This window comes from Triticum aestivum, chromosome 2B, assembly GCF_018294505.1.
Source record: "Triticum aestivum cultivar Chinese Spring chromosome 2B, IWGSC CS RefSeq v2.1, whole genome shotgun sequence".
In the NCBI taxonomy this organism is placed as follows: Eukaryota; Viridiplantae; Streptophyta; class Magnoliopsida; order Poales; family Poaceae; genus Triticum; species Triticum aestivum.
The window spans coordinates 651,306,385-651,325,727 of record NC_057798.1 but is presented as its reverse complement, the minus strand read 5'-3'; the positions used below and the strand labels follow the sequence as shown (position 1 = coordinate 651,325,727).

At 41.8% G+C, this 19,343-nt stretch overlaps 1 protein-coding gene across 1 annotated transcript; it reads left to right on the top strand.

Annotated features, from left to right (window-relative positions):
- The first annotated feature begins 721 nt into the window (after positions 1-721).
- On the top strand, positions 722-18,987 carry LOC123041904 (uncharacterized). Its single transcript, XM_044464460.1, has 6 exons — positions 722-992; positions 1,561-1,699; positions 17,687-17,791; positions 17,882-18,146; positions 18,229-18,404; positions 18,508-18,987. The coding sequence occupies exons 2-6, from the start codon at positions 1,565-1,567 to the stop codon at positions 18,757-18,759; spliced, it is 933 nt and encodes a 310-aa protein (XP_044320395.1). The 5' UTR covers positions 722-992; positions 1,561-1,564; the 3' UTR covers positions 18,760-18,987.
- Positions 18,988-19,343: the final 356 nt, after the last annotated feature.

Here is a 19,343-nt window from a genome sequence, read left to right as displayed (position 1 = left end):
TGGGAGCTCCCAAGCTGCGCTTAAAGAAGGTGACTTTTTTTTTGCCGATAAAAAGGTGACTAACGCCTGAAATTTTTTCAGTGGCCAGTCAATTTACAAACATGTCAAAAAAACATCTGGTCCTTGGAGGACACATTTGGCCGTGGCTGATTTCAGAAAGAAAAGGGAAATCACGCCGGTTGCTCTTTCCATGCTGCATGATCTCAGTTCCCCCTTTTTAATTTCCGAACCAAATTCTTCTTTTTTGAGTTTTTTGAGTGGAAACACACTCATTACTTAAATAAAGTTGGGGATCTCGTCTGCTAATACATGCAATATACAATCAGGAGGTGCACCTCGCCATTCCTGACAACACTCCTCACCTACAGCTAGCTTAGCTAAAATATGAGCAGCTCGAACCGAATTCTTGCCCACATCACATCACATGGAACATCTTGTGTCCGATCGATCGATAAACATGTATCTTTGTATTTATTGTATATACATGAATGCGCTATTTCTTTTCTCTGTGTCGTTTCTGGGGACGGACGGAGCCAGCAGAGCCATAGCAGGGGACCAGCAACGTCAATTTGGTTGTGCGTACGTGATGGGCCAACGCGTGTTGCATGCAAGGAAAAGTGCTGTGGTAACGCACGCACGCCTAGTCCCTGGCTTCGCACACACATGGCAACAGCTATGCTCACGACATTCTTCTGCCTTCTAATTCCACTCCCGAGTTGAAACGTACATGCACCCCGCAAAAAGAAGAAACGTGGTCTATGCACCACCCCCGGCCCGGCTTATATCTCACTCTCGCCCGCTCCTAAGTCTCATTCTCAAGTCATTCTGTACACTCATCCCCCTCCTCCGGGCTCTAGTCGTGTTCCTTTGAACAAGAGAAAATCCTCTGCTGGTTACGACAGCGGCTCCCTAGTCGGTGTTTGCTTTGAACCACGGAAGAGCCTCTACTGCGTGCTGTATACTCCGCCGGATTCTCCTTTAATTCAAGCAAGGCAAGCAATACATACATATCTCGTGCATCTTTTTTTGCGAAATATATCTCGTGCATCTTAACTAGATCTGTTCATGTCTGATGTCCCTGATGTTTTGAGCGATAGATCTGATTTTATTCTCCAGACGCTATATTTTCTAGTGCTAGATCTGATTTTATTTTCAGTCGCTATATACTCATCTTTGGCCCATCTTTATTAACTTCTTGTACATGTTCAAAAATTACGCAAGGCAACGTTAGATCAGATCTTGGGCGTGCTTAATTTTCTATTCGCTGATTAGAACTCCCTTATGTGATATAGCAAACATTTTATCTAGATCTAACATATTTTTGTTTGACTTGTTGTTTTGTAGCCAGTTAGATCTGATTTTCATACTTCTATCAACCAAAAATTAGATCTGATTTTCGTCCTATATATATACGTGCTGATTAAATTTCTTGACACACATGTTTCTTTCTCTTGTTTCTACCTACTACTCCGGTAGGAGTAGACTGAACATGTTCGTGTAGTTTTCTTGTGAGAAATAAAAATCAACTTTTACGGTTTGTTGATGTGTAAATATTTGCAGAGAGATGGATCAGAAGGGAAAGTCCAATGTTGTTGAAGAGTTCGTGCAAACGGCATCTGGTGGCGTCAGGACGTACAAGGATAAAGAGGCATCGGAGCACGATACTGCCAGCAGTCCTCTCGACGTGTTGCAATCACAGGTAATTAATTAGTTATTCATGCCAGCACCGTGTATCATTGATTATATCATAAATATCGTGGATTATATATTTTAAATAGGTAATTAATTTATTGCTATGCATGCGTATTGCCTAGTAACTGCCCAGTTGGTACCACATTGATGCTACCACTTTATACGTATATACTCAACGAGAGATTTGTTTTCCACCTTAGTTTGTATAGTAGTACTTTTCGCTGGAGGATTGCTACTACGGTGTGATTATAGTTACTGTATAGATACGAAGACTGACGTGGCGAGCTAGTGAATCATATATTTTGGAAACTAATTTTACATTTACAACAATATTTGTATACACATTGTCGGTGTCTTGAGACCGGTAGTGCCATCGAGCGATGACGTATTTGTTTGGAGTCGGGTGCGCGGGGCAGATAAGGATGGGACGACGCGAGACTGGGGACTTACCCTTGTTCAAGCCCTTCGGTAGGAGGTAAGATTCTACGCGCAACTTTGGTTGTTTGTACGCTCGAGTGCTCACCGACGATCAGGAGGATCGTCAGAGAGAGTGATTTCGGGTTACAATCTCCTCGGACAGGAAAGAGGAGGGGTAGGTGAGAACCCCTAACTCATGTGCGTTCCCTAAGAAGGTCCAAAGCCCCCCTTCTAAATCTAGCTGGAATGAGGTTACATGGCTCGGGTTGGGTTGTCAGTGGCTCACGCCCTTCGGTTCCGCCAGACCACACCACGCCTTGGCGTCCTCCAACTTTGCAGCCTTCGCATGAGTGTTGCCCGACCTGATGCCTAGCCTCGAGTGATTGATCGGTGCTACACCCGACCAGGCGATGATGACGTTGCTCATTTAAACAGGACTACGTGGCACATCCTCGTCAGTAGCCCCTGAGCGTCGAGTGTCTGACTTGCCTGGGGGAGCGCACGTGGCTTGTTTAACCCCCCCTCACTCTCACATGAAGGCGAGATCTGGTAGTCGAGACTTCCGGGAATCGACCACCCTGAGTCTTGTATCCCGATCATAACGCACTGGGTCGGTGGCGGCCCCACCGATGTCCTGATCGGTCCCACAGATGCTGACATATTGCTTCCCGAACGTGAGGCTTTAGGTCCTCCCTTACCTATAAGATAGGCTGGGGAGGGGTGTGGTAAGGTCATCGAGCCCTTGGTGCCCTTGTCTTTCTTGCGACGCCCCTCCTTTTCTCTATCTCCCGGTCGTTTGTCCATCACTGTTAAACTTCTCATCCTTGTGATGTCCCTCCTATCCACACAACGTAGATGTCATCCCCATCAGCTCCTGACATGGATCCCAAGGCCGTAGATCTGTCATTGTCTCCCATTTCGGAGAGCGAGCTAGGGGTCACTCGCAGTGGAGTTGCTGGTGCCCACTGATGTGGACAGGAGGGTGTTGGAGGTGCTGGTATAGAAGAGATTCAAAGGTCACACGAGGAAGATCTATTGACATGGCCTTCTTTGAAGACGATGGTGCCAAATATACATAAGCTGGTGGCGGCAGGTGTGCTTTCTCCTCATCTCGATGGAAGGTGCCCGAAGGTGAAGCAGTTCACAAACCTAGAGAAAGAGGGAGGTGGAGGTATTCGACCTTTTCTTCGAGACGGGGTTCCCCTTGCCTATCCACCCTTCCTCCCAAGATACTCCATTATTAACTGGAGCTTCACCACTTGAACCTGAATGGGATACTCCAGTGGGGAGCTTTATTACTTATTTTGAAGCTTTTCAAGGAATCGAGCCCCATTTTCCTTGTGGAAGACATTCTATTTCTAGAGGCCATGCACTTCTCAAGATGATATTCAATAGGCCAAGGGCGCCGACATCTCGTGATGTTGAATGATGCCAAGGCAGAGGTAGCTAAAGTCTTCGCCTCGTCCTCCAACAAAGGTTGGCGTCCAGACTAGTTCTATTGTTCAAATCTTGGGCCTACGTTACCGGTCTTCCACAACTTCACCATCAAGCGATGCCTGGGAACCTTGACCCAACCTTTAGGAATAGGTTGCATCAAAGAAGCTCGTGAAACACGCAGCCATGCTCCATGTGGCTGGCCTTCCGGGGGAGACCCTTGTTGCGACGTTCATCAGGCGGTGAGTCCAGCCCGTCAACTCAGGTGCCGCCTGATGTGGTCATATGCGGGGTTGGGGGATTTGACCTAGGAAGTGTCTGAGGAGTTCGGGAGGAAGGAGGTGCGAGGAGGACGGTGAAACTGGTGACATACAAATTGGTCGACCTGACTAAGTAGTGTGACACACTCACACATCGTCATTACCCGGATGAGGTTAGTTCGCTATAATTTAGGCTAGCCAAGCTTCTTTCTCCTTTCACACCTTATTTCTTGCTTATGGTAGCTTTGCAATAGATTGACACCTTTATGGCCCTGTTTGTTTGGGCTTTTGCTTATGCTTTTGCAACTTTTTCACTTTGGCAAAAAGGCCATAAAAGCTCCTAAATAGGTGCTTTTGGAGCTTGCTACAAAAGCCATAAAAGCTCCAAAAGCATATATTTAGGAGCTTTTATGGCTTTTGGTCAAAGTGGAAAAGCTGCAAAAGCAAAAGCAAAAGCCCAAACAAACATGGCCTATATCTAGACCTCCCCTCCCTGCAGAATAGGTAGGGTGGTAGGAGGTTGCCCCAGCCCAGGCCCCTATGTGACCCTTGTTTGTGATAAAGCCCCCAAGCGTCGCCCTTGAGGGACCACCAAAAAGAGAAAGAGGAAGTCCTCTCCTGCGATCATTGAGGAGGGAGTGGTCGGCCTGGTGTCCAAACTGGCCTCTTCGCTTCCTAGGTCATATGCGTGAATGTCTAATCCATCCTCTATGTCAGACTTCTAACTAGTTCGTTTTTGTATTATTTTGGTCTAGTTCGCGCATGGCAGCAACGATGGAGGATTTGCATGGAAGTCCCATCATACGAATGCATGTCAAGGTGTATTAAATAGGAATTGTCGACCTCCCAACCCGGGAGCCCCCAACCCATGGCGTGGAATTCTCGGGTGGTGCCCAGCAAAGTTTCACACTGCCTATCGACCAAGAGGGGACCAGGTCGGGGATGGACAATAAAGGATGCGCTTTTGGTACTCCCCTGCCAACTTAATTTGATAGTTGTGGCTAAGAAGTTGGACCATGAGTCAAACATGGACAAGGGGCGGAGTTGTAGGCGCAGGTTGAAGCGTCGCTCAACTCCCCGGTTTGATGGATATGATGAGGAATATTCACCTAGAGTTAGCTTGCAATCCTTCTCTAGCTCATGTAAGTTCCTCCTTTTTTGCCAATTTTCTTGAGTGACGCTTGTACTTGGTGTAGGCCCCCGAGCTGATGGTTCACCCAACAAGGGAGAGTGTAGGGTCCTTAAGCATCTTTTGGATGATGTCTTTGTAGAAGATCGTTAGGATTGATAAAGGAGGATGACCTAGATTGAGTTCTCTGAGATGAGCTTAATGCTATGAAGTCTTGTACCTTTAGATAGGAGCACGACCAGGTGGATGCCAATAAGCTCCTCAAGGAGTTGGATCTCGATAAGAAACTCAAAGCACTAGCGAAGCAAAACCGCGTTATTGAGCTGGAGAGCAACACCACTCTTTAGGAATCGAAATGGGTGACATCTCTTGTTAAGGGTGATGTCCTTCTCCTCGTGTGGGTTTTCACTTGATCCGAGTTGTCTGTCGACTCGGGAAAATTTGGATCTTGATGTTGCATGTGGCATGGAGAAACTCTTCCACCAGATTGCCAGGGTTCTTGCCACTCCAACTTTGGCAAAACTCCGTCTGAAGAGGTGAACGAGGCAGAGTAGCTTGTTTGGCACCTACAAAGGGCCCTTGCTGAGATGACATAGTTGCTGTGGGAGGTGTTCGTGCCTGCGGTGTACTTTGGTGAGGCGGTTGCGTGTCCCCGAGCCCGTCGTTCTTGTAGCAGACGCTTCGTGGAGCCCCCAAAGTTTGAGGCACCTGTGATGGAGGCTGATACAGAGGGTGTTGAGGTAGTGATCACCACCGCCATGTCTGTTTACACGAGGGTTGATACAAAGATTGTTGGATGGGGATTGCCCAAGGGACTCCCCAAGAAGAGGTGGTGACCCTGACCGACCAAGCATGTGTGCTGACCACAAGATTGTGGGGGGCATCATCACTGCGATGAAGGCAAAGGAAGTTGTCCCTATCTCATAGGAAATGATGAGAAAGAGCAAGGATTGTCTCTTCTTGGTATTATTGTAGCTACAACACTCGTGGTGCGAAGTTATATTTGCAAAATATGACTTGAATAAAAAAGCAAACCCTTAGTATCCATTGCATGTTTTTCATTGCACTTTTGTTTGTAAAGCGGACCTTCCGTGTGCACTCTTACCAACTCGTAGTAGCTCTAAGGCATAGAATGTTGGTCGGAGTTAGGGGATACACTTTGAGTACCTTACATGCTCCTAGGAGAGATGATAGCGAGGTGGGAATGGATTGAAGGCGGTGACATGCACCAAGGGGAGGTAAGTCAATCCCCCGAATGCTTGGTGGGCACACGCCATGGCTGTCAAAGCAAAGCATTCAAGCATTGGGGCTTGAGCAGAGAGTAATGTCCATAATTTAGGATAAACTACTTTTTATTCATGTAGTGAATATGAGAACAGATATTTTAATCTGAAAGTACAAGGATACTTTACTAGGAAAAACTAGGATCTCATCATCGACCTTCGCAATATCCTCACCAAGGCGCTTGAATCATGTCCTGATAGATTCCACCCTCAGTGTAGCCGTAGAAGGAATTAGTGGCACATAAGACCTTGGGGTCTCAGGGTGTGGGACTACGACCTATGATTTCTTGGATTGTAACACCCAGGGGTTGTCCCTGGATAATGGGGCCCTTCCACTTTGCCGCGGCCAAAGCATCAGTGAGGTTCACACTGTTCACACTTGTATGCCTTCTCGAAGTTGTTGCGCACAGCTATGACTCCCTTGGAGCCTGGAACCTTTATGTTGAAGTAGACATAGTCAGGGATTGCCACCATGAATTTGGTGTAATACATATGCGATAGGATCCTGTAGTAGCAGCCCAAGAGGTCAACCATCGCGAAGAGCAAGCACTCCCATCCTGAAGTAATCATGGTTGCCGAAGTTCACACAAAGGGCAATCTATCCAGGGGGTGATTGCTCGTACCCCGAGATGATCCCATGGAAGGGCAATCCATTAGTCTTGATTCGAGAGAGAGATCTCATTCCTTTGAGGGTCTTAGGTAGAGGATGTTGAGTCCACTCCCACCATCCATGAGCATATTGGAAAGTTTAACTCCCTCGAGAATGGGATACACCACCACTAGGAACGTCCTGATCCGAGCACGCGATCGGACTGACCCTTGGCTGGTCTGACCACCTTAGGTAGTGTGATACCACATGCTCAACAATGAGGACCTCGCAAGTTGTTTCCTAGCTCCTGTGCTTGGACTTGTAGTGTCTGCGACCAGAAAGATCAAAAGTATCACCTTATCCTCTAGGGCACCTCTTCACCTTGCCGCCCTAATATGATGGCGGGACCTTGTTCCTCGTCATCTTGTCGCAGAAGTTGTACCTCCTCATCTTGCTGCTGGATTTTGGTGTATGGAAGATGTAGGGCCCGTCCATGATTTCATCGAAGGTGGTGGTGGCTCGGGAATTATGATGTGATGGACCGCGCTTCATGGTAGTGGCCTAGTCGTCCTCTCATTCATGCTTGTGCTCGCAGTAATGGTTGCTATAGACTATCATATGTTTGGTCACATAGCTATTAGCAAGGTCGAGGAGGTCTTGCACTGTCCAGATAGCCATGCGCCCAATCTTGTGGAATATCAGTAGGCACACAATTTTGGTGGATAAGGAGATTGACCTCCGCATCAGTCGGCAAAACAATTAGTTTTTCACATGGGAGTAATGCTCAATGTATTCTCTAAGAGTTTCACCCTCACGATGGACGCATTGTGTCAAGGCTCAGGGGTTGTGCTGCATGTAGTGGATGCTCTTCAATTCCCTTCTAAGGGTATCTTATGTCCTTATGGGAGGCAGACGATGGCGAGTTCGTGCATGTCCTGGGATTAGATGTGGACATGATCGGAGCCCCTGAGCGGTGAGCAGAAGGGCCTGAGGACTGTCGGTTCTTCATGTGCCTAGTCTTGGATCTTGCCAAAATTAAACATGCCTTGACTTGGAGAATTGCTCTTATAGGACAATGGTCTCCTCAAGCGGCATGCATATTTCATGGAGCTTGTCATGGCCAAAAGCCCTTGGGGGTATCTAGATCCCGTCCATGGCTATTACGGGCTCAAGAAGATTCTACTTTGGAGAGGCGACAATGAGGATGCTCTTCTTCTTCCCCCCGGGGGGGGGGGGATTTAGAATTGACCCGACTAGCACGATTGCACATCTCATGCACCCGCTCGCTAAACTAGGTCGCGAGCTCATTCATTTGGCATTTGAATTTGTCCCATTCGGCTGTGAGTTGGATGGGCACTGATTCAAGCTGTTGCCCCCCTTTCGGTTCTTCTTGGTGATGGGGGTAAAAAAGGTATCAAATTTGGCAATCATACCGTGCCTGCCTCCATCATGAAGACTTTGTGAGTGGAATCGTAGCTTGTCGATCCATCAACTCTATCGGGGTCGAGGTCATAGGACCAAAATTTGTTGAAGTTGTCTATGACAAAATTACGACCTCTATAGAGAAAAGCCTAGCCCTTGGTGAAGGGGACTACGAGGATCTGGGAATCAACTCTCTTGGAGGAGAAGCAAAGAGTACATAGGTCAAGATTTTGGCCTAGAGAGCGTCCGTCAATCTTGGTCGAGAGAGCCATCCCGAGCCGATCAAAGGATCTCTGCTCACCACCCCCTAATTGCTAAGTGAACTGGCGGTGTTTTGAGACCGACAATGCCATCGAGCGTTGAATTATTTGTTTGAAGGGGTACACGAGGAGGATCAGTTTGGTATGACACGAGACAGGGGATTTACCCAGGCTTGGACCCTGCTGGAGAAGGCAAGACCCTAATCCTACCTTTGGTAGTTTGTATTGCTCGATTGCTAACCAACAATAGGGAGGACCATCAGAGAGAGTGATTGCTTGGGTTACTGTTGGCAGAGAGTATAAATGAGGGAATATGTGAGAAACACTAGCTTCTGTGTGTTCTAGAATGTCTTGGATGCCCCGAGAAGGTCCTCCCTATTGTTGGTGTTCTAGAATATCTGGATGGGCTGGGGTTGCATGGCTTGGATCAGATCGTTGGTGGGGTCACCCTTCGGTCCTGGCGAACCGCGCCGTGCATTGGTCACCTCCAAGTTCCATGCCTTTTATGTGAGTACCAATTAGGCTGGTGCACTAGCCTGAGTGCTATGCTCGACCAACTGACAAGGACTTTACCCATTTAGATAGGTCGACATGGCACATCCTCACCACATGCACAATGACATATTGGTTGTGTCGTTTGTACTTCTATTTGTAAATTTATGCAAACAAATATGTGTCGACTGCTCTCTCCTAAGTGAAGGAGAATGGGTTGGGAAAGATCTTTACCTTTTTCACATAATTGTTTTTGCATCTTGTTATTCCTTAATGGGCCACTTCATAGCCTGCTTGGTGAAATGAAAGATCTTCTATTCATGCCAGTGCTACAAAATATTAAAGTACATTTAGTTTGTGTCACAAGTTAAAGAACTTCGGAAGCAACAATAGTGGCAGTGGTGAGGTATGTGGTTGCAAAAAGTTGGCGACATAATGATCCGAACACATCTGGTTGAGCCAAAAATACATCTATCGCACGTGCCATGGAGACACGGGTTCATGGATGCGCAATCGCTCACTTTTTGCATGGATGGCCTCGAGCGCAAAGCAACGGTCGAGCAATAGGGGATGGGAATCGTAGATCCAGGGATTGCAGTCATTTCATGAACTATTTAAACTCCCATGGAAGCCAAGCCACCTCAGTTGTAGGACACTCCTAGAAGCTAGGACAATGTCTGGCTTATTCTAGGTATGTACTAAAACCAAGAATCCATTCCTGCAATTTGCCCGATTAGCACATATATCTACATTTTTATCCTATACTTAAAGCAAAGGTCTTTAGTTTTTTACTCTTCCTTTGATTTCAAGTGTGAATTGTGATGAGGATTGACTATTAATCTGCTCATTTTGGAAGAAGCTGGCGTTTGTCACATGCCATAGGGACCTAATCTTCATTACAACCACTTCTTCGTATACCTAGAGCTTGTGTTTCTGGATCTACATTTGGCTCCTATGCATGACACTAATCTTAAAAGGAACATGAAGCATTGGGAGTTAGAGAACTAAGGTTAGCCCACCTATTGTTAATAGAGTATTGCTTCTAGTGGCAGCCCCAAGAGATAAAAATAGATAAACAAAATACTTTGATCCATACCTTTTATTCAAATATGTGAAGTTAAAGTACATAAAGGCATCAAGAATGGTGCTCCACAATTGGTCCACTACCAATGCCTCAAAGACATGCTTTAGTGACCAAGGTCTTACTTTTTGGGGTGTTCTTAATACAAGGCATGCTCCCATCTTTCAATCATTATTTCTCAACATTCCCAAAGGATGATGCAACCTCAAAGTCATGCTTCAATTACCAAAGCCTTCTTTTTTTAGCGAAGAGCGATGCATACGTCAGAAGATATTATTTTAGCTCGCCATGTTGTAGTGATTCCACCTGTATGATTGGGACCGGGTGCAAACACCTTATATCCACATTATAAATCTATGACTAAGTAAAACATGTCTCAAGATTATTTGAGTGGTATCTATTCCAGTCAAGTGTAATTAAAAGTCTTGTATAGTTATACCAGCTAAGATGGCAGCATATAGGATTATGAGTGCTTGGACAAGATTCTAATTGCTTCTTTTCCATATACAACTTCTTGTCATGTTTGCTTTGAATGTATCAATATGGCTAGGGCATGGAAGAACCTCTATGTTCACACTCATGGCACTATGAACTACTGAATTGCAACCTTGTTCTATGATGTGAGAGCCATCTGGGACCATTAACCATGATGTTAATTTAGTGAGCTCCCTCGAAAGGATCTAAATTTATGTGTCTGTAACAAATTTCCAATTGGTTGGGAACTTGTGTAAAATTTACAAACAATGTGTTGTAATGTTGAACTTCTCGAGTTGAGTAACTATTTTAGTTTGTGATACTCAATTGGTAATATATTAGACAAGCTAATGATGTTTCCAACAGTAGAATTATCCCTAGAAAGAAACAAATTTTCATTATTTGAAGCATAAATTTTTTTATGGAAAAATGGTATAGGGTCTTTCACTTTCTCCCTTGATGGGCCAGTAAATAGCCTCCGTAATGAAACATAAATAAAATTCTATTTTAGTCAGTGTGTTAGATTAGGAAGCCCCATTGAGTATGTGCTAGGAGACAAATAAGTTGTTAGAATATAAAGAATAGTGATGGCATGCAAGTTGTAGCAGGAAGTTGACAATGGGATTGTTCCATCATAGTTGACGGGGCTGAAAATTAATGTACTATACATGCCGCAGATATGGGGGTCATGACCAGGCAATAAGTAGAGAAGAACCATAGATTCGGGAACATAACTCGTTTGTTGTGCGACACAAACTCCATGGAAGCCAAGATGGCATCAGGGGAAATACACTCCCTCGCAACAAGATGATACTTTCCTTGTTAGGCGCTATAAATGAAGGACCCATTCCCGCAATGTTTTTGATCAATGCATGTATCTTAAATTTATCTTACACTTTGATAAAAAAATTCAAATTTTTTATCCTATTGTTTTCATGTATGAAAATTGTTGAGGGCTTACTACCAATCAACACATTATGGAAGACCTTAGCATTCCTCTCGTGCCATAGGCACCTACTTATCATGAAAACCACTGAGTTATAGGCAATGTGATTATCTTTCAAGATGTGTGGATTGCTTCCTTGACACCAATCTTTAAATGACCATGAAGCTTAGGGTGTGAGCAGTGGCGGATGTAGCACTATTTTTAAGGTGTGGCAGAGGTTATAAAGGAGACAAGGTATAAGGAAATCCTAAGATAAAACTAATTAATTATTCTATCATCAATTGGACAACATTAGATGGACTGAATATTGGATTGGTAGAGCTTATTTCAGTCACAACAATAACATATTACCTTTTGTTATATACATGCCCTTCCTTTTCTACGACACCATTTGCATAATCAACCCGCGGCCTTGTGGGTTGCTGACTCGCTGGTCTCCACCTTGCCTCGCCAACCAATGGCCGCCACCAGACCCTCTTTGATCTTTGCTCATTATCACTGGTTGCTTGCTACCTTGCCAGCGCATACGCCAGTCTGTGCCCTGTTTTGGTGCCATCTTCGTGCAAGATCACATGTATAAAAGTGGCCTCCTAATCGCGAGGGTTTGAGGTTCATCCCGTGTAACTGTTAGTAGTTTTAATGTGTGCATACGTGTAGTCAGGCATTAGCAAAAAATACATTAACAATCAGGACCAGCTGGTACGGGTGCACGACTTAGTTCAAATCTTCAAACACGTAGCATACTAGTAATACATACATGGTTTTCACACTAAAGTTTATGTATGGCAGTGTCCAAGTGAAGCCATTGCTGGCTTGAACACTGGGTGTTAGGCAACCAACGTTAGATCATTCATTGTTAATGGATCATTTCTCTAGAAGCACCCCTGTTGGTCAAAGGGGTAAATAAACTACTTAGTTCGACATGCTTCCTCCAAGTATGTAAGTTGAAGGAGAAACATGCATCAAAAGTGGAACTCCTTAATAGGTCTGCGACCAATGCCTCAAATGCATGCTTCAATACCAATATACTTCGTTTCGAGGTGATTTTAATACAAGGCATGATTGATCCTTTAAGTCTTGTATCCCAACATGCCCAAAGGATTATGCAACCTCAAAGTCCTACTTCAATTACCGAAGACTGCTTATTGGAGCGAAGAGTGATGTGCAATGGTGAAATTTTTAACCAGCCCAATTTTAATGATTACCTCTTCAGTAATGTGCTTTATGAAGGATGTGAGTTGTAGTGTTGTAGTGATTGAAGCTCCCATGGTCATAGGTCGGACGAATACACCAGACATCCTTGTTGTAACTTTGTTAGTAAGTAAACACATGTATCAAGATGCTTTGACTGCTATCAATTATAGTTGAGTGTACAAAATTGAGTATCTTGCACGGTTTTATTGGCTGAGTTGGTTGCATATGAGATCATGAATTCTCAAAAACGATTCTACTTGCTTCTTTTGCATCTATAAGATCCTATCCATACTAGTTTTAGCAGAATCATTATGACTAGTACATGGAAGCACACCCGTAAGTCCCACTCATTACATTATCAACTAATGAAAATGCAAGCCTTCTTCTATGATGTGACCGTTGATGAATAATGCTTCACTGATCTTACGATTTCGTCATGGAAGATTGTAGAGAGAGGGATGGTGCCCGAAGGGTTCTCATTAGTGATGACGATGACATAATCGTTTTACCTTGGTTTAGGACCCCGTATGCATAACAACCTATATCATGCCTATCTATGATTATTGATGGCCATAGATTGTTACAATGGCATTTTCTTATCTATCGAGTTACGGTATGAGTATGAGCTCCCACGTATCTTCCGCCCTTTGGTGGGGGCTGGTACTGCCCTTATATAGCCAGGCCCAGGTTGATAGTTTGGTACCAACCTTCAATGGTTACGATACGATTAGACGTTTCACTGTTATGAGGTGAAAATTTCCTGCGACCATATAATCCCTAAAGTAGGTATCCCGACCCTTATCCCATACATGTTCCTACTCGAGTGCAGAGGGCGCAAGACTTTGGAGTACTTATATACCGGGTCCTGTAATAAGGTCCAGGTGTGTCGTCTCTCTTTCTCCCTCCCTCCCTCCCTCTCTCTCTCTATGTGTGTGTGTGCCCCTTCTTAGAGTGGGTATCCTTCCTCACCGACAGCGAGAGTCATTAAGGATCATTAATCAGGAGATTAACTTGGCAAGGTCATGTCAGAAATCCAAATTTGTTTGTCTTTGTAGAACATTCACAATCGGTCAGTAACTTATGTGACATTTACTAACATTGCATTGTAATGTTTAATAACTTATTATGTTGAGTAACTATGTTTATTTGTGATATTAGATAAGATATTTGAAGAGGTAATTATCTTGTCAATAAGAGAGTTGTTCAAAGAAATAAACTAAATTTCATTGATTTTAAGCATATCTCTAACCTAGTTTGAATCAAGGGAAAATTGAATGCGCTGTCATGCACTAGAGTCCTTCCTTGTGACCTATGTGAAGGAAGGTTCTGTACTTTATTTGAATTAACACCCACAAAAACTCTCCACTAAAAACAATAGCATAAATTCCACTAATAAAATAGCGAGGTAGAAAAACACTATGGGGATGACTTTAGTAAGATGACAAGGATCCTATCAAAGGACATCCTCCATGAATGGTAGTGAATTTGACCAAGTTTTATTTTGCTTCTACGAAAGTGTCTTATATAAACTTTGTCAGGTTATAATACTAATACCATCTATGGAAGATACCATTTATGAAGCTAATATCTTACACCATCATCATACAATTATTTCCTATAAATTCAAGCTACTAACCATTCATGTTGGAAATGCTCAAGTGAACAAAACCTAACGTAACGTGCTAACCATTCCTCACCTACATGATGGAATGGAACCCTGGCTCACTATAGATTTTTTTACACCCATCTCTAGAAAATTTATGTCGATGTTAGCATCACAAGACTCTCCATGGCCATGCCTTGTTAAAGGTCATGGCATATAAATTTCAACCTTCCTCAACTATAATGTTAGTACCAAAATCACATCATGATTTAGTGTTGCAATCATACACCTATATATACATAAGAGCACATTGTGTATTAGGCTTAGGCGTGGGCCCAGATCCTTTTGAGCTCATGATCCCCAAGGATCCTATTAATAGGGTCTATGTGGAGACCTAGTTCCTCATAGCATTGTTAGATTAAAATAATGTCAAACTATGGGGGAGAGATAACAAACACCATTGCTAGTTCATAAAAATATCTACTAAGAATGTTGTGTATGTTGGGATTTGAATTCGGTGTGTTACACTTAATGATGGCAGAGTTACTCATTGCATGTAATCAAGCTTCTAACGTGGGTACATTGCCTAGCGCCTACACAAAGAAATATGTATATATCAAATCTACGATAGTACTACAAGAAATTGTTAAATATTTATAATGACAATAGATTATCATAGATTTGTTTTTCCCTTATATCACTTATTAAGCACAACTTTAAGCTATGTAACGGGAAAACAAATTAAGTGTCGATAGCTACCCTGATAATTACCATGGAGAAATTAAGGGGCCACTTAATTTATAACTAAATCAAAAAATGTTCTTGGATAATTTTTTAAAAATCGTAATACTAAATTACCATTATTGTTAATATATGTATAAAACCAAAATTGATAATAAGTCATTGCAATATGTAATGACAAACATATGTATTATTTGTATTTGTTGTTGATCTCATGGATTAACCAATTAATGAGTGAACCAACCACTTGGTTTGTTTGATATTCCTTACAAGTTTGTAAATTTATTCAAATGATAGTTGTGTTGTTGTACATGTAATTTTAAATATCTTTATTTTGTGGAAAGTGATTAAGGCGCCCCCTTTGTATGCTACCAGTCCTTTCTATCACAATTTCCTAGTTCATCCCCAACTGACTCAATATAGTTTTAGAAGTGAGATTTGGCTTATTGGATTCTAGATTGGGGATTGTTGTTGAGTTAGAGTGATACATGATTGTGTTAGATATATTAGGATGACCTAGGCATTTAAAACTTTGCAGGGAGAATTTTGTCACCTATGATTATAGTTACAATGTATTGGACATAAAGGTCAAATTAGGTATATGCCATGATTGTTACAAAACAATATGATCTATTTAAGATATCACATCCACTCCCCTCCAAGTGTTCAGAGGCAGGATTCGATCAAGCCCCAAGCTAAGCAGAAACTAAGTCTCAATACCTACCTTGAGAAGTACCACATAACAAGGCATAGAAAAAATTACCACGAAAATGCATCAATATGCCCCCCACATCGTAGTGAGGAAATCAACTAAATGGAGGAGATAAAATGATAATTCTACCAACCTACTATCAGGGTGTAAATTTTACTAAGCTACATGTGAGGTTGAAACCCTTCTAGTATCTTGAGCTAGAGTGTTGGTTCTTGGTTTCTCAAATATGATCTAGCCATTGGTGGCAAGGTGTCGTGCGTTGTCTACTATCATAAAGTGCGCAAACATGTAGCAAGAACTAGGATGCACCTAGACAGTGAGCCTGCCCGGGAACAGAGGAAATTTGCAACAATGTAGAATGCTCGAGGATGAAGTTTGGGTTCGACATAGTCAATATGAAGGCAGTGAGCTCTATTATTTAAATAGTTGTTCATATAGAATCGACTTCAAGAATTAGTGTTGCAAGACAGCTATCTAACTACCGATGTGCTAGGTTTGTTTTCTTAGTCCATTAGGATGATTGGAGAGGCAGAGGAATAGGTATGCTTAAAATCCGAGATTTAGAACCAAGTCTCATATCAACTATAGGCATTGAAAATTTCCAAGGCCCAACCAATGGCATTGGCGCATGGTACCAGCTCCACCTTCATTACCTCATATTTATTTGCATCTCCCTTAGCCAACTGTTGCCCTAGCCCCTCCTCCTCGCCCTTGTTGCACCTTGGTAACCACTCTCACGACATCTTCCTTGCCAACCATAGGCTGCATACCTCCCAATACTTGGTACATGGTGGCTCCATGTCAAGTGACACAGTTCTCATGCCCATCGATTAGTGGTCTTCGCACGATCTTCCAGCTCGTCACTTGGAAAGTATCTATTTTCAAGATATATTTAAGCTTAGTGTTTGATGAACATCTAAGATTGCCTGACAACATGTGTCTTATAACCAACTAGTGTGTGGAGGAGGTGAATTATTGTTTCTTTAAAAATATTTTAGTTACTAGTGGCGTCGTTATAAACAAGGGGAGAATCAGTTTCAGGATGTCTTCTCTCAGAAGATACAATGGTAAGTATAGTGTGAAATAGTGTGAGCTTTTCCAGAGGAGAGAGAGTGAGAGAGAGAGAGAGAGAGAGAGATGATTTATGTAGGTTTATGCTGATTTTGATGCCATTTAGCAATATTTTCAGGAGGATTGCATGTCGGTTGCCAACATGACGTGTGCAGGCTCCCTAGCAGCTATATTATGTTTGATGCATGATAGTGATTGTGGAACAAAATGGGATTATAAGATTAAAATATATAACAAACATTATTTACAGGGTAATTTCTTATATTTTTGAGTTACTTGTAATTACATAAAAAAATATTTGGTTCTTTATTCTTAGAATTAGCGAAATTAAAGTCTACATATGTTCGTATATTAAATTGAAGAAGTAAGGACATTTCTATCGTCTTCTATCTTGTAGGTAATATTTTTTATTTTGTCTTCTCAATATATATGTAGCACAAAAATATCAATACTACTATGGCACTCTTACATATTAATACCATGTAAACAGAACTTGACAAAAGAACTAATATAGAACCTCCACTAAATGTGTAAAATACATCTTTGATGTCCGATTTTTGATGAATGTTCGTGTTCTAGCGCATGTAGCTCTTGAATGTTGATCTTTTTAAGATAATGCCTTCCACTTGACAGCTATACAAAGCACATGCATTTACCAATTATGTGATTCTTAATATGAGAAATGTACATAATATTGGATTCCTAGTTCTTAAATTTATGTACACTAAATGTGTTTGAATTTTAATCTCTCGAATTTCACAAACTAAAATTTTCCTCCATTGCATACTGTATATCTAACATTAATATCGCATAAATAAATAAGGACTAACAAATTTAAGTTTTTATATGGCATCACTAACATGTTTATGCATGCAAATGTTTGAAGTCATGCTGCCTGACATGCAAGAATGACCGTGGGAATTGCAGTAATGATGGAACAACAAAACGTTGTGTTGAAGTAACTCTGCACCAGACATTTTGTAAAAGTGTGGTATGTAATAAAATTGTCTATGTCTGAAGCAAAATTTATTTTATTTTAGTTTTATTTGCGGTGTTGTAATTAATTTATTTTCAATTACAGAATATTACATGTGACATGAGAGAAGCCATAAACAGCATCTCAGGAAATAAAGTTGTCCTATGTACCCCTGAAGGTTTTCACTATAAGGTCAATGTGACTAAAAGGATTGATGTCACGAGTATTCATGGTGCTAGATGGAACGAGTTTCTATTTGATTACAATCTATTGGAGGGAGATAAAGTTCTACTTATAGTTACAATATATGGTTTGCTTGTTGCTGCCATAAGTAAGGAAAATGTTTTTAAAATCAGGTCACCGACAGCAGGTTCGTAGGTTTGCACACTATACATGTGTTTTTTATTCCGAATATTAAATTGAGAAACTGATTACTTTTCTTTATGTTTTAGTTGCACAGAGTGTTGAAGATGATGTCAAACATATTATAGATGATGTTGTGATGACGAGAGGTTGTCGTCTTATGGTAGATGAAGATGATAATTTGGTTCAATGCATAAGAACTTATGGTGCTTTCGCGATTTCTTCATTTGTGCATAGGATAACACAAAGCGACATGGGAAAAATGGTAATAATTTTAGCTCTGATATGAAAATCAAGAAATGATGTATAGCTTATATTTGTATGATGTTTCTAACGTTTATTACTAACTGAAAAACACACAATTGCAGAAAATACCACGAGAAGTTGCTGATGAATTAGATGTTTGCAATGAAGGAATGACACTGTTAGTAATGTACAAGACTTTCAATCTTGAAATCGACGGAACATACAAGAAAGCACCACCCAAAGATGGAAGAATTGTGCTAGTGACTGGATGGAAGGCTTTCTGTGAGCAAGCAGGGATTATGAAGAATAAAGCCCTCATGATGCAGTTCTTCAAGAGAAATGATGACCTGGTTATAGTAACCACTTTATTATAGACGGCATACTATGTGGATGGTATGAAATAGATAGCATAGTGTTCTATGCAATATTTCCGTAATGCATAATTCATGTGTTCTCCTTGACTTGAAAACTCTAACATTCGTTGCTATGGATATTTGATATGTTTCTATGGCGAACTAAAGTTGGGGCGCCAAGAATAAGTTTTGTGTTGTGAAATAATTTGGCACTTCAAATATATTTTGAGTACTGAATCGTTGTGATCCTGGTTGTTTTTCTGAAAGTATGTACTATCTTGCTGTAAAATATCTGGATGTGTGGTTAATAACAAAAGTTTACTTGAATATGTTTGCTCTTTGTATAAAATGTAACTCATTGGATTTGCCAGAAGCACTAATATTATTCAATTGCATGATATCACGTACACAGTGGAGGATAGAATGCATTGTAAGTTTTGAAATTGATAAGAAAGGAAGAACATGATTGCAACTTAGGAAGTCTGATGTATAATAATAAGAATTGCTTACAATTGCCTCATATGGCAATATATTAACACATATTACCATGAGGAAGGTTAACTCCATCTCATGATAAAATGTTGTTTCATTGTATCTGCTTCAGA